Below are 13020 nucleotides of genomic sequence, written 5' to 3' on the forward strand. Positions count from 1 at the left end.
GCACCGCTTGCTCTTGCGATGAAAATACATGTTGTATGCGGAAAGTGCACAAATAATGTGTGGTGTGACATAACCTTACATCGCAAAGTTGTAGTTGTAATACATATATGAAATAAATATATATAAAGTGTCGCATATAAAAAACAACTGGACTGCATGTGTGGAGTGACACTTCTATAGCCGCACTACTTCCATAGCGTACAAAACAAGTATGAAACAAAGTATAGCTTCACAGAAGGTTCATGAAAGTTGGTTTGCATTAGTGATGAATGTTTAGAGCATGAAAAAAAAAAAAAAAGACATTCTTAATATATTTTCAATTGAGTATGAGTGCTTGTACCGTCTTCTATATCACGTTCTTGTGCTTTTTCACACCTTGAACACTCATCACAGAAGTATGTTTGCCAGGTCTTGACTCTCTTACCTGGTTGGCCGAAGAAGCCGCCTCGCCTGTGTCTCGGACAAGGCACGCGCACGCATGGGCGGAGACGGGGCTCGCCGGAGCTTCAGTGAGGGTGCTCGTGCAAGCAGAGCTGCTGGCGGTGAGGCCCTGAGCCGCTCAACAAGTTCATAGGCCGAGGGCGACCGCGCCAGCAAGGGTGGCTCGAATGTGGCACCCTCGGAACGACGGCTGCGCAGCCCCTGACGACTGTCCAGCACTCGTTCCGACTTGACGTACTGCGCCTTAGTCTCCTCCAGGCGTTCCACTGCGCTACGTCGCTGCTCACCTGCGGCCACCATGGCAACATTATACTCTTTGCATTTAGCGACATTAAGTATAAGGCCAGCATTGGTTGATCAGTGCGAGAACAGCAACCATAATGTAAAAAAGAGGAAGCCATTGAGCCCCTCAGTATATCGAGACATATTGTGCTGAATCTTTATGTAGTGTAGACAAATTGCAGCAACAATTTTAACATGAGGACGTCTTTCTTTTTTTTTTTAGTGAAGTTGCTTTTATTTTTCCATGGGTGTGGTATTTTAACGCCTCCCATGCCACATTACTATCCAGAATTCTGATCAAAAATGGCCAAATTATTTTGAAAGACTTCAGTTGCCAAGATAATTTACCTCCCCGGGAAGAATAAATTTGCATCTGCTTGCACTGTCCCATGGATTGTGTGCTGCCATCTATCAAAAGCACGACTAAGCACCGAGACAAAACTAGACTTGTACATGACATTGCTAAAAAAATCACCAGCCCTTCCCCTGCCGACAAAACGGGGGTAAGCGAAGCTTTTCGTGTGTGTATCTGACCTTCGTGGTGATTTTCTTTCTATCTTTTTTTCTCTCTCAATTTCTTTCTCTCTTTCTTCCATTCTCTATCTTTCTCTGACCTTCGTGGTGATTTCTCTCTCCTCTTCCTTTCTCTTTTATGTCCCTGGTATGTGCCATTGAGCTTGGACCTTTTCTGCACTATCGCCAGGATCAGCCCACTTTTCAGCGTAACACCGCTGCCGCCACCACCCACCGCCGACACTTGTGAGCCTATAAAGCTTCGCTTAACAATGCAAAGCAGTGCTCATAAGCTTAGCTTGTCCCTGGCCATGTTTACCAAAAATGCATTCACAAACACAGCTTTGAAGGGTTTAAATAGCCAAGGCACAGAAAGGCTTAAAAATAGCTATGTATATACTATAGCACAACAGCAGTAAGCTGCATTCCTGAGTCAAGGAATGCAGAGGCAAATACACCACTGTCCAGCTCAAAGAGAATTCGTGTAGATGCATCAAGCAACCATATTCACTAATTTCTGTGACGTCCCAGTGGAGGGGAAGGCATCTCTCAGGCTATGTTCTGGGGCACGCAGGCACAGATGGTAGGTGCAGTGCAGTTTTGTGCACAGAGCTTGCACTAAATTGCATAAAAATGATGGTATGCATTTGGCCGCATAGGTAGACGTGTTTCTGAGCTTATGAATTCCTCTGAAATGGCATTGAAAACACGGGGAATTCAGGAGATGGAAATTCAAAACGACGAGCAACACGAGAACAAGGTGAAAGCAGGAACCTGTCGCCTCGAATATGTCGTGTCGAAAAAAACAAGTCCACTTGTCAAAACGTTGGCTCCTGCTTTAACCTTGTTCTCGTGTTGCTCATCGTCTGAAATCCCATGTAACACAAGCATGCTCTATTGCACAAAATAATAATCACTGCACTTCTGATGCTCGTAACGCAAGGCAGTGTGCATAATGCCTCGCACTATTCTATGCCACATTTTGATTTGCTATTATACTGAACTGCTACACTGGAAGCGGTACTGGCATTGGGCAGTGCACTGAATACAAGACGAAATGAGGACTACATAAATGTAACGTGCCAAGTTAGGTGGCATCTGGAGGCACTATGCACGGGGATTTCGTGAAAAGCAGAGTAAATGAAGGCTGCCTCGTCTACTACGGTCACGGTGGTTGAGCCTTCCACACCTACGGCAGCCTCGCGTGCCGCCGCGCCTCGTAACGCCGGAGCCCGGCTGTTAAGATGGCGCGCGCGCGTTCGCGGCCCCCGGCAACAGGAATGTTTTTTTCTGGTCCGTTCTGGAGTCATTTGCGGTGCGAAAGCGCGCAGGACGACCTAAGGCACGCCTCGTTAGCTACGTTCCTAAAGGACGCCACGCGGCCTAGTTCGCCATGCACGGCAGACGATCGACATATAGTATGTGCGCCTAGCCGGCGCGTTCGACGCACGCAAAAAGAGGCGGTACCACCGCTCCGGAGTCGCTGATCGGCTAGTGCGCGGATATATCGTCGATCCATTAGACAGGTGTAAAAGGTTACGCGTTCCCGTGCTCAGATGCTTTCTTTTTCTTTTCCGGCCCATTCCGATACTACGTGGGCTTGTTTGCCGCCTCTGGTGTCTCACGCGCCTATATAATCGGTATCCCGCCTCCCCCCCCCCCCCCCCCCAAAAAAAAAAAAAAAAAAAAGAAAAAAGAAAGGGAGACAATAGAAAAGAAAGCCGTTACCGAACTCGTTGATCTCGAGAATGTGCGCGATTGCTCGCAGGGCAGAGAGCGAAGAACTTTTCTTTTGCTGCGCACAATGCACACACACGCGTATTTCGCTGTTTTACGACTCCCCTTTGTTTTTCTGTAGCTCCTTTGCCTCCCCCCCCCCCCCTTTTTTTTTAATTTTTATTTTCTCGCCTCAACTTGTGCCGTTCTAGCTGAGAGAGGGTTGTACGAGATGAAGCGAGCGACGCAGCCGTCGCTTCGCTCCGGTCCAGCGCTCCCGCCAGACCTGAGGAGAGAGAAACAGTGCGTTGCCGGACGCTCGTCGGCCACTCCGGGAAACGTCAAGCGGGGCAGAGATACGGGTTAAAAAGAAATAACGACAAACAAACAAAATGCACCGCCACTACGCCATTTGCACAATGAGGAGCGAGAGCCAGCGTGTCTGCCGCCGTCGCACCAATCGCGTGCCGTGAAGCGAGCAAACGCGAGCGCAGCGCAGAAGCGCCAACAACGCGCGCGCCGGAGCCTCCCCGCTCACTTATAACAACAATGGAGCAAAAAGAGAGAGAGAGAGAGAGAAAGGCCCTACCGCGGCGCTCGGATCCAGCTGCCCGCGCTGAATTCGCGAGTCTTTTGAGTCAAAAGAACGGAGGCCGTGACGATTGTACATCTTTTTGCACAACTCGCAGGGACTACCCTCAGCGGCGACAAGCTGCGACCGGCTAATCGGATTCACGCTGGGACACTGCGGAATGACACCGGCAATGCATCCCCGACGCGTGGTTTCTACGCGTGAATACAGTGGGATTAAGTACAAGTACATACGATACTCTTCTTTCTTTTTGCTTGAAATTACCGCTTCACAGATTGGCGCAAAAGAAAAACCGCGTTCCGCTTGAGTCGTGGTACCAGTCACTTATCACAAATTCGCCTGCTCAAGAATTAAAAGGTAAGGACGGGAAATTCTTTTCTAAGCGTAGGCAAGAATAATAATGGCAGAGCTATGCTGAAAAAAAAAAAAAAAAGCTTAACTTTGCACTCGGCCGTGCAAGGCTTGAAACAGTGAAGCTGGGCGATCGTAGCCCAGCATTTTCCGGAAGTGCGCGCGTACTTTTCATCTTATTACTCATGATGATGATAATGTATTTTCGCGCGTCTGGGACTTACGGCCGTCACTGCGCGTTGCTTAGCGCAGCCTGCAACACCGACACCGCGTTCCACCGCGTTGCAATGCCGCCAACGCGTTCCAGCACACCTGCTCCGTAAATGTGTCTCTCTCATTTTCTTTATCCCTCTCCCGAGCATAGCGCACAAAACCTCTTCTTCCCCGAGCGCGTGCGAACGCGCCAGCTGTGGACGAAGACGAGCACGCTCGATTGTAATCATATGGTTCGCAAACTGCATGTTCTGCAAGCGTGGCTGGTAGCACAGTGGTTACGACGCTCGCCTTGGGACTGTGGGTACGCGCGTTCGAATCCTGCCTCGGCAAGAAATTCTTTTATTTCTTTCTTCATTGCTGATGATGATAGTTTCTTGATACGAACCACAAATTACGGCTGGCTTAAACATCTTCGCTGTTAAAAAAAAGTAATTCTAGGGTGTTGCATGTCCAAACCACGTTCTGATTATAGGGCACGCCGTAGTGAGAGACTCCGGATTGATTTTAACTCCCTAGGGTTCTTTAACATGCACCCATTGTCTTTGCATTTGGTCCCCATCAAAATGCACCCGCGATTTGATTCCGTGTTTAACAGCACAACGCCATAACCACTAACCCCCGTATTCAAAAATGCACCTTAAGTTGAAGCCCATGCCTGACTTGATATAAATGGCGCCTTGCGTGAACGTGCCCAGGACGCTCATTGCGTTTCCGCCGGCAAGTTCATGACAGGCATCAGTGAAATCAAGACAAGCATGGGCTTCAACTTAAAATGCATTTCTGAATACGGGGGTAAGACACCACGGCAAGTTACGAATCAGTACAAATGCATTGGTGCACTTATGGCTAAAAACGTACTCACTGTCAACACCAATGCACAAGGGTGCTTTTCTGTGAGAAATTGTGTATCCCGACTGTCCACTTGCAATGTTTAAAGTCATTGAGTAGTATCACCTTTGAAAATGCCACAGCTTGAGCACACTCATCTCAAGTGACAACTGTGTTCAGATGTAAAATAATGTCACAGCAGTCACACCGACCAATGTCTCGTATGCTCTGAAGGTTGAAGCGCCGTTCCCTCACATTTCCCCTGTCCTCCACTTTTTCAAACTTGACATTTTTTTTCACAAATAAACTGCCCAATAAATGGGTTTAATGCGCTGACTGGCCCAATCTGGAGCTCTTACCAACAAAGATGAACCTCTACACCCATAGTGAAAAATAGTGCGAACAGGATAGGGGCATAAGGACGACGACGACACATGGTTGTTGTCCTTTCTGTGTGTCTCCAGCCAGTTTGCACATTTTTTTGCTATGACAGCTCACCAACTTGCCCCGTTGACAATCCCTTCTGAGGGACACTGGTCTCAATCGGATACTTTAACTAGCTTGCATGTTGCGGTGTGTTTTGTGTATGGTGTGCGTAAAGTGCTGTGTGTGTATGTCACTATGCTTCTATCATTCCCATTTGGAGTAGCATGCTCGGCATGCCATCAGGCAAACATCTCTAAGATTCATTAAAGAGTCCCTTTCTATTTTTTTTTTTTTTTTTGCTCTACACCCATCCACTTTGGAACCCTCGTTGTGGTACCAGCCAATGAGCAGCAACAACAGATGGTGAGACTACTGAAGAAAAAAGGGTGAATGTTGTTACTTCCAAAAAACAGAGCCTGCAATTAATGTTCACTCTTGCTTCCATACTTTCCTAATCTGAACTGGCATCCTGACAAGTAACAGCATACACTGACTGAAAGCACATCACTATTCAACAGCTACATGGTATCAAGAATGTTCCTCTTGCAAGTACAAAGAACTGCGCCGGATCACAGTCGTCACAGGAAACTTGGTCGGAAAGATGAATGGCATTAATATTCACACTCAATTATGCTGTTATGGGCTACTCCTTCAGACAGTTTCAACGGCCACTTGCAAAGCACTACAATGCAATCGCAGCATTTACTTGTTTACTTCCAAAGCTTACTACACATGTAGCATGTTCTTTTGCCTATGAGCAATGCTGTGGGGTTAGAGGGCCTGGATTAACTTTGGCCACCTGAGGTCCTTTAATATGCGCCTATATCTAATGCCACAAGTGGCTTCGCTTTCTGCTCTCACTGAATGTGGTCGTCATGGCAGATAATTAAGGTGGGAGGCCACACGAAAAAAAAAAAAAAAAACTTCTTTTTTTTTTTTTTAAATCGGAAGCCACAATCTACATTTTCTTTCCTGACTAAGCATGTCCTATTCAACTTACTGAACTATCTAAAATGACAAAAATTGTTCATTTTATTATTTGGCAGCTAGTTTTTGTCATAAAATTGGTTAAAAAGTGCTAGTCACTCCCAGAAGTGACCAGGCTTTGTGGCGAAGACTTCAAACAGCCACAGTTACGACCCCTTTCATTCTGTCGATTATTACACACGGGGAACCTCTCCTCACTGCCACTTGTGTCCTAGCACCAGAGCTGACTTTGCCCACATCTTTCTAAATTGCCCGAACAAGCCCAAGCCCCCGTGGCGAGGGTCAGAACACCAGGAGCGATGGGAGGCTGCTCTGCGCAGCTAGCAACCGGACTTACAGCTTCGGACAGTGGGCTGGGCCAGAGGGGTCGCCGAAGCACAAATGTGCCCGGCCATCTAGAGCGGCCTGAGGGCCCATCGTCGTCCTGCTTCCCTTTCTCCCCTCCCCCCCTCACATGATTCTGTCGTGAATCAATAAAGTTTACCCACCCACCACCACGCCAGCAATGATAAGTAACTAATGAATTGCTGAACTGAGTAAAGCTTTGGCATTTATGTAGCTAAGTGTGAAACCAATGCAATGAACTAGGATAAATATAATGTGGTATATATTAAGGAAGTAATGTTTGAAAAACTGAGCAATGCGAAAAAATTGCCCATTTGGACCAAATTTACTTGCAAAGTATCCTGTAAATTCAGAAATACTGCATCAATTTCCTTTGTCCTAGTTTGCTGCACACATCTCTACACGAAGAATGAGCGTGAAAAATTTATTTTCAATATATTCATTCAGAAAAAAGTTATCAAATTTTGCGTAACATGAGGTGGAGCAAAATCTTGTTTTAAGAAAAATGTAAACAAATGTTTCAAACTATCTGAAAGATGTCGGAAGCACATAGATGCCTAAAATGCACCAGGTTCATAGCTGGGGCCCCCCTGAGAGGCACTAGAGTCTTTTTTGTTTGTGTGGCTGCTCGTCGACAACATAAAACAAAAAAATATTTTAAATATTTCTATAAAAGAAATAGTACCGATTTTTGGAACCAATGCAATGTGGTTTCGGTTTCACAATACGGGGGTATGGGTTGGGAAACTTGCTGTAACTCCCAAACTAATGATGACAGAAAGGTAATTTCTTTTGCAACATCTTGCAAAAGTGAAAAAAAAAAAAAAATTCATCTTGTGCAAGAAAATTGACTTTTGAATGTGGCCTCCCACCTCAAGTCTGTAGCACCATGTTTGGCTGCAGGACAATGAGCCATTGGCACGAATATTATTTGCTTGTTACTTCTCAATCCCTACTGCACAGTACATTCCCATGATTAGCAGTATATCGACAAAAGACTCCTATGAAGCTACCACTAGCAAATGTTCATCTGTAAAGCACAATTATAGTTTACTGCTACAGCCTTTGCATGCCCATTTTTTTAAAGTACTAGTGTGTTTACATCTGAAGGAGTATTTTGCAACTAGAAGTGCAAATGGATGCTGGAAGGAAGTGCTAAGCTAGCCTAGACAGCTGGATTGTTTTCAAATTTTCTAATTTCTTAGCTCATCAGAGAAATTCAGTTACAAAGTGGCAAAAATAGCAAATGAAATCCACACTCCACTTTCTCAACCTCTTTACGACTATTCATTCACAAACTAATTGGTACATCGTTATTAAAATCTGAGCAGCATGACATTGGCAGTGCAGTGTGAGACACCATAGATTTCACTGTCGTATTTTTTTCTCAGCGATAAGGCTAGAAGAGTTTCAAGGTGTTAACTTTATTTTCCTTTAATCATTTCTTTTGCTGATGCTGTCAGCCTGAGAATGAGCCATTACAAGCTTATTACTGCACAGCATTTTGTCCGATAGTCAGTGATTACCAACTGTGAGCCAAAAGTTGGCCCGATAGCGCATCAACATGCCAAGCACAGGACGTGCCAATGTCCACCTCGCTGAAGCTGTTGTAACCGCTGAAATCGGACTGTGTGCCACCCGATCGTGGAAGGGGTAGTGACGCTGTGAACAAGCTGAGCAGGCTTGGAAACCATGGAGTGCCTACTTCTGCTACGAAACATCAATGCCGTGATGCTATTGTACGCCACGGTATTACATCATGGGAGAGTGACATGTGGCATCCAGAGCCACTGAGTATTCCAGCCTGAGGTAACTCTAATTTTGCTTGCTATTTTGAATTTCCTGTGACAAATAACTGAGTTTGTGTGCCTCAGTTACCATGAACAAATTTCAGTTTTGATTCCCAGAAGGTGCATGTGTCATGACATGGAAAGTGGTCGTCACGTGGGAGCAGAACATCACGCTGTTTTGGCACTCACTTCAGCTCGCATAGCCATCAGGCTGTGCAACCAGTAGCAGATAGCACCAAGCGAGCCGGAGCAAGTGCTAAAATGTCACAATATTCTGCTACCATGTGACCACTTCCCTCATCACAACACATACTTCTGCTGGGAAATGAAACAAACTGGTCAGTAGAAAACATATTATAGTAAAGTGTTTAGGGTGCCCTGAGGATTGCCGATACTCTTTGCAAGGCTTTGAGTAGAGGATCTTCATTTAAATCAAAAAATGAAAAGTCAGCAATTTCCTGTCAGTACTACTTCAAAGGCACTAGTGTGCGACCAGTCTCAATTGCTCACCAGGAGTCTGCTGCTCAGCTGCTGCATGGCTGCGTGGCCTAGGCGGTCGTGGGTGTGCCCCAGTACCAAGCTCAGCTTGGGCAGAGAGTCGCCGCTCGCGTGGCTGCAGCGGTGTTGGGCAGCAGGCATGCACCGAGGCTGCCATCACTGACCACGACGCACACGCGCCCGCTGCCGCCCTGCCAGCCAAGGAAGGTCCCTGGGTCCTGTGATTGATAGAGGAACAGAAGGTACAGGAAGATGCTAAACGAGATTCATGCTAGTTATTTGTAACCGTTCGCAATAAAAAGCATGTCAAAATTGATGAAGTAGTTCTAGTTTTCAAGGCTGCTGCACATTTCGGATGGACGGCCTCCTGCAGTCCAAAGAATGCTGTGGCTTCAAGGCAGGACCTAGTAGCCATGTGTGACAGTGGTTCTAAAGCTTTTGGCCATCACAGAGCCCTTGATCCCATTTACACATTATATGAGGCACCAGCAAACAGAGGCAATTTGGCGTGGCTGATACCAGCCAGGTTTAATTGCACACTGTGTGTAATGTGATTCCGTGGCAAGCAAAACGTTTTCAGGTCGTCACACCGCGCTGAACCCCATCAATTGAGTCCTGCAATGTAAATGTATGCCTGACCCATTCGGCCATGGGAAGGTGTAGGCAGCCCAGACGATGACTTTCTCTGCAACATAGCAATGCCACTGACATCACTGTTCTGCAACACTTTTGTCAAAATTTAATGTGAAAATGTGCAAGCTGCCCATAAGCATAAATATTTTATTAAGGGTGTTTGAATAGTGAAATTGCTGAATCAAGTATGGATATTCCAGAAAGATAACCTTCTAATATTCAATGATATGCAGAATATTTTACAATTTCTAAGCAGTGAAATATAAAATATCTATGCAGTGTGTTTGCTTAAAAAGGGCCTTACTTACATTTTATACATGCATATAACACCGCTCACAACTGGACATCTAGTTAAGTTATGAGAAGCTGGTAATTGACCAATGGCTCTCACTTATGTGGTGCACCATCGTATTACAGTAATGGAACAAGGGAACTGTGCCTCACCAGATGCATGCAGAAAGTTGTGTTTGTTGAAAGAGATTAGTGTAAGGCAAAGCAATACGCATTGCTTTAAAAGGATGCAAACATAGTGAGACTGGAAAGTAATAGCTCACTTTGGGCTTAAATCTAAACACATTTGTAGCTGCCTAAATGAGAGGCATTCTTACTGAACGACTGGAAATCATCGAGCAGATGTGCCTCATTTGTTGGCTCTGAAACCGGTGCCTCTGAGAAACAACTGCTGCTCTCCTGCAGCATCATTTGAAACAATCCCCACTTGCACCGGTCTTTCTACCCTGAGGATCGAATAAGTTTAATTCTTGAATCAAATAGCGATAACTATTCAATTCGTATTCGAAATTTCAAATATTCACCCACTCTCTTAAAGCTCTTGAGCAATGAAATGTTATGTCTTTTAATGTGAAAGCAGTCTTGCATACACTCTCTTTGCAGCCACAAGTTGCAGCCCACATATCTTAGAGGCTATCATCTGCCATTCATGTGAGCGCAGAAAAAAAAAAAAGAAAAGTTATCTGGTTTTAAGTGCCAAAACACGATCTGATTATGAAGCAGAATCGGATTTTGACTACCTGGGATTCTTTTAATGTGTACCACGTGAAGGCAGAACCTATGCCAGATGAACAACTCGAAGCTTGATGCATCTTTCGCCCTGCAACTACATGTACTATCGACCAAAAAAAGTTTACGGACCACGGGATTTCAGAAAACGCTAAATATCCAAGCAGCCTTTAAATGTAGCCAGTACATCACAATGTTGTTCGCATATACCAGTAGAGGCTGGAAATGGGAATACCAGGCTGCGTTTTGAGGCTGCGGAGACATACAGCTTTTGTCAGATCCCTTGGTCCGTAAACTTTTTTGGTCGATAGTACTTGAGCTTTTATCACGTGATGCAATTTAATTGTTGAGGCAAACAAAAAATAAATATGTCATAGAGCAAACAAATAAATGATGCCCTTGAACAAGACACAGTGCCTCTGTTCCCTAAATGTCAATTTGGCTAAATTACACTCATCCAACTTAACTGCAATGAAATGATGAATCATTGAATTTCCATCAACCAATCTAGTTGACAGTGCAAAGCTAACCTGCAATTATCAATACAATTACTAACAGCAATGCAAGAAATATTCACGTGTGATTATAGAGAAAATAATCTACAAAGGAAACGCATACAGGTTTAAAGAAATTAACTATGTTTTGCACATTTTATCAGTAATTCCCAGTTTTTGTAATTGTAAATGCAAAAAGGAGAGCGCAAGAAATTACCTCGGACTGTGAAACATTATTAAACCAAATTTCAATCGCGTTTGGTACATTCACACTACATGCTAAAGTTGCTGCATAGGACTATAAGCCTGTAAGGAGTATTTTTTTCACTTTTTTTCCAGCCTTCTCTCCTCACTGCGCTTTAGTACTGACATTTAAATTCGGGCTCTTTTAGAAGCGCATTTCTGCTGCTAAAAACCTATAAATGCTGGAAATACAAGACGCCACATCGCAACAAGTGTAGCGAAAGGGTCCCCTCGATGCATCGTTTGGCTGTGAAAAGGTAGCAAGTACGCGTGCAAGATGTGACCAGTGTGCAACTGGGAGCCCCAGGAAATTAGAGCAGCAGCTCAGCAATTAAGAATGCAAAGTAACAATTGTTTCTAACGGCAGCGGGGGCTGCACACAATACCTGAAGAATTTATTTTTCACATGCTTGAAGGCAGACAGAAGCCCAAGAAGAGAAGCTACCCCTACAGGCGATAGGACGCATGTAGAGTAGCGCGCAGCACACAGAACATCCCTTGAAGTCGCTATCTTCGAGAATCTCCGCGCCACTATCTGCGACAGCTTTCCCTTGAGAAGAGGGGCAGTCGTGAACTCCGTTTGAGCGTTATCGCGCTTGTTTCCTCTTTACGGAAAGTGAATCCCACGATTAGAGAGTCAGTGGCTTCTGTTTACAGGCAGGGATGGGGGCAAAAGCCGACGTCGAAGCCACAGCGTTGAGGCATCGTGCAACCGCTGTTTGGACAGATGCGGGCGTTGGGGAAATGACGGCGAGTACACATTCTGGCCGTACGCCAAGCTAGCATCGCGCAGTCATCAGCTGAGCCAACAATTCTCTAAAGGAAATACGACGCGCGAAGGCTACGGGAGGAGGCGGCAGCTGAGCATGGCGAAGGATGGACGGCTACACGACGAGCTACAGCTGTCTGAAATCGATTTAGCGCACGGCCACCACGGCTCGTTCCTGCACTGGTCGTGCATGGTCGATGAGACTGCAACGTCGGCAAAGCCAAACTACTACTCCGCAACTGAACAACACACTGCGAGCGAGCGCGAGAATCCACAGCTTGCCAGCGAACGGATGTAACGTGGAAGGGCGGCTGTTGCATCTTACCCTGACGTGACCGGTGATGTCCCGAGCACGGAGGCATCAAATCCATCACTCAAGGCAGCTACACCCGGCTTGTTCCACTGTAAAACTTCGCATCTGAAGAGTTCGCTGCTCCCACGTAGGTGGAGAAATATACAGGCTGAAGCCCTAGCGAGCAACAACTTCTCGAGTACTGCCAAACTAAACGCTCACTGCTGTAGCAGCCTGCAACAACTCATCGCGACTCCCTCTGACAGATCGCTCGCTCACTCCTCGCCCTCCGCTCGCTCCGCCATGGGACGGAAGTGAGACGTGACACAGCCGTTTCCGGCGAAGCAATGGACATCTAGCGGATTAAAAAAAAACTTCTAGAGCTGTTGCGTGACCTCCGAGAAGAAACGGGCCGCCGACACAATCTCGGAGGCCAAAATTGTTTTGCGTTATTTGAGATGAACGACGGCACGGTCACAATCTCGGAAGCCTTAAAGTGTTCGATTGAGCGCACTCATTGGCCCCTTTGCTGCACCGTTGCTACACTGTGTGCGATCTCATGTCGGTTTCGAGCTTGCTTTCAA

The 13020-nt window shown here is 45.9% G+C and overlaps 1 protein-coding gene across 2 annotated transcripts in view; it reads right to left on the bottom strand.

Moving 5' to 3' along the window:
- LOC119466087 (protein FAM110A) overlaps positions 1–12817 on the bottom strand; it is a 35128-nt gene extending 22311 nt beyond the window's left edge. Inside the window, exons 1-3 of one of the 2 annotated variants that reach the window (XM_037726579.2) lie at positions 12470–12817; positions 8998–9203; positions 425–728 (exon numbers count right to left, since the gene is read on the bottom strand). In XM_037726579.2, the coding sequence (XP_037582507.1) occupies positions 425–728; positions 8998–9142 (449 nt within the window). In that variant the 5' untranslated portion in view covers positions 9143–9203; positions 12470–12817. Of the gene's footprint in view, positions 1–424; positions 729–8997; positions 9204–11761; positions 12445–12469 lie in introns of those variants that run through there. The other variant, XM_049657622.1, reaches the window with a different exon arrangement.
- Between the last annotated feature and the right edge of the window lie 203 nt (positions 12818–13020).

This window comes from Dermacentor silvarum, chromosome 10 (genome assembly GCF_013339745.2).
Source record: "Dermacentor silvarum isolate Dsil-2018 chromosome 10, BIME_Dsil_1.4, whole genome shotgun sequence".
Taxonomy (NCBI): domain Eukaryota; kingdom Metazoa; phylum Arthropoda; class Arachnida; order Ixodida; family Ixodidae; genus Dermacentor; species Dermacentor silvarum.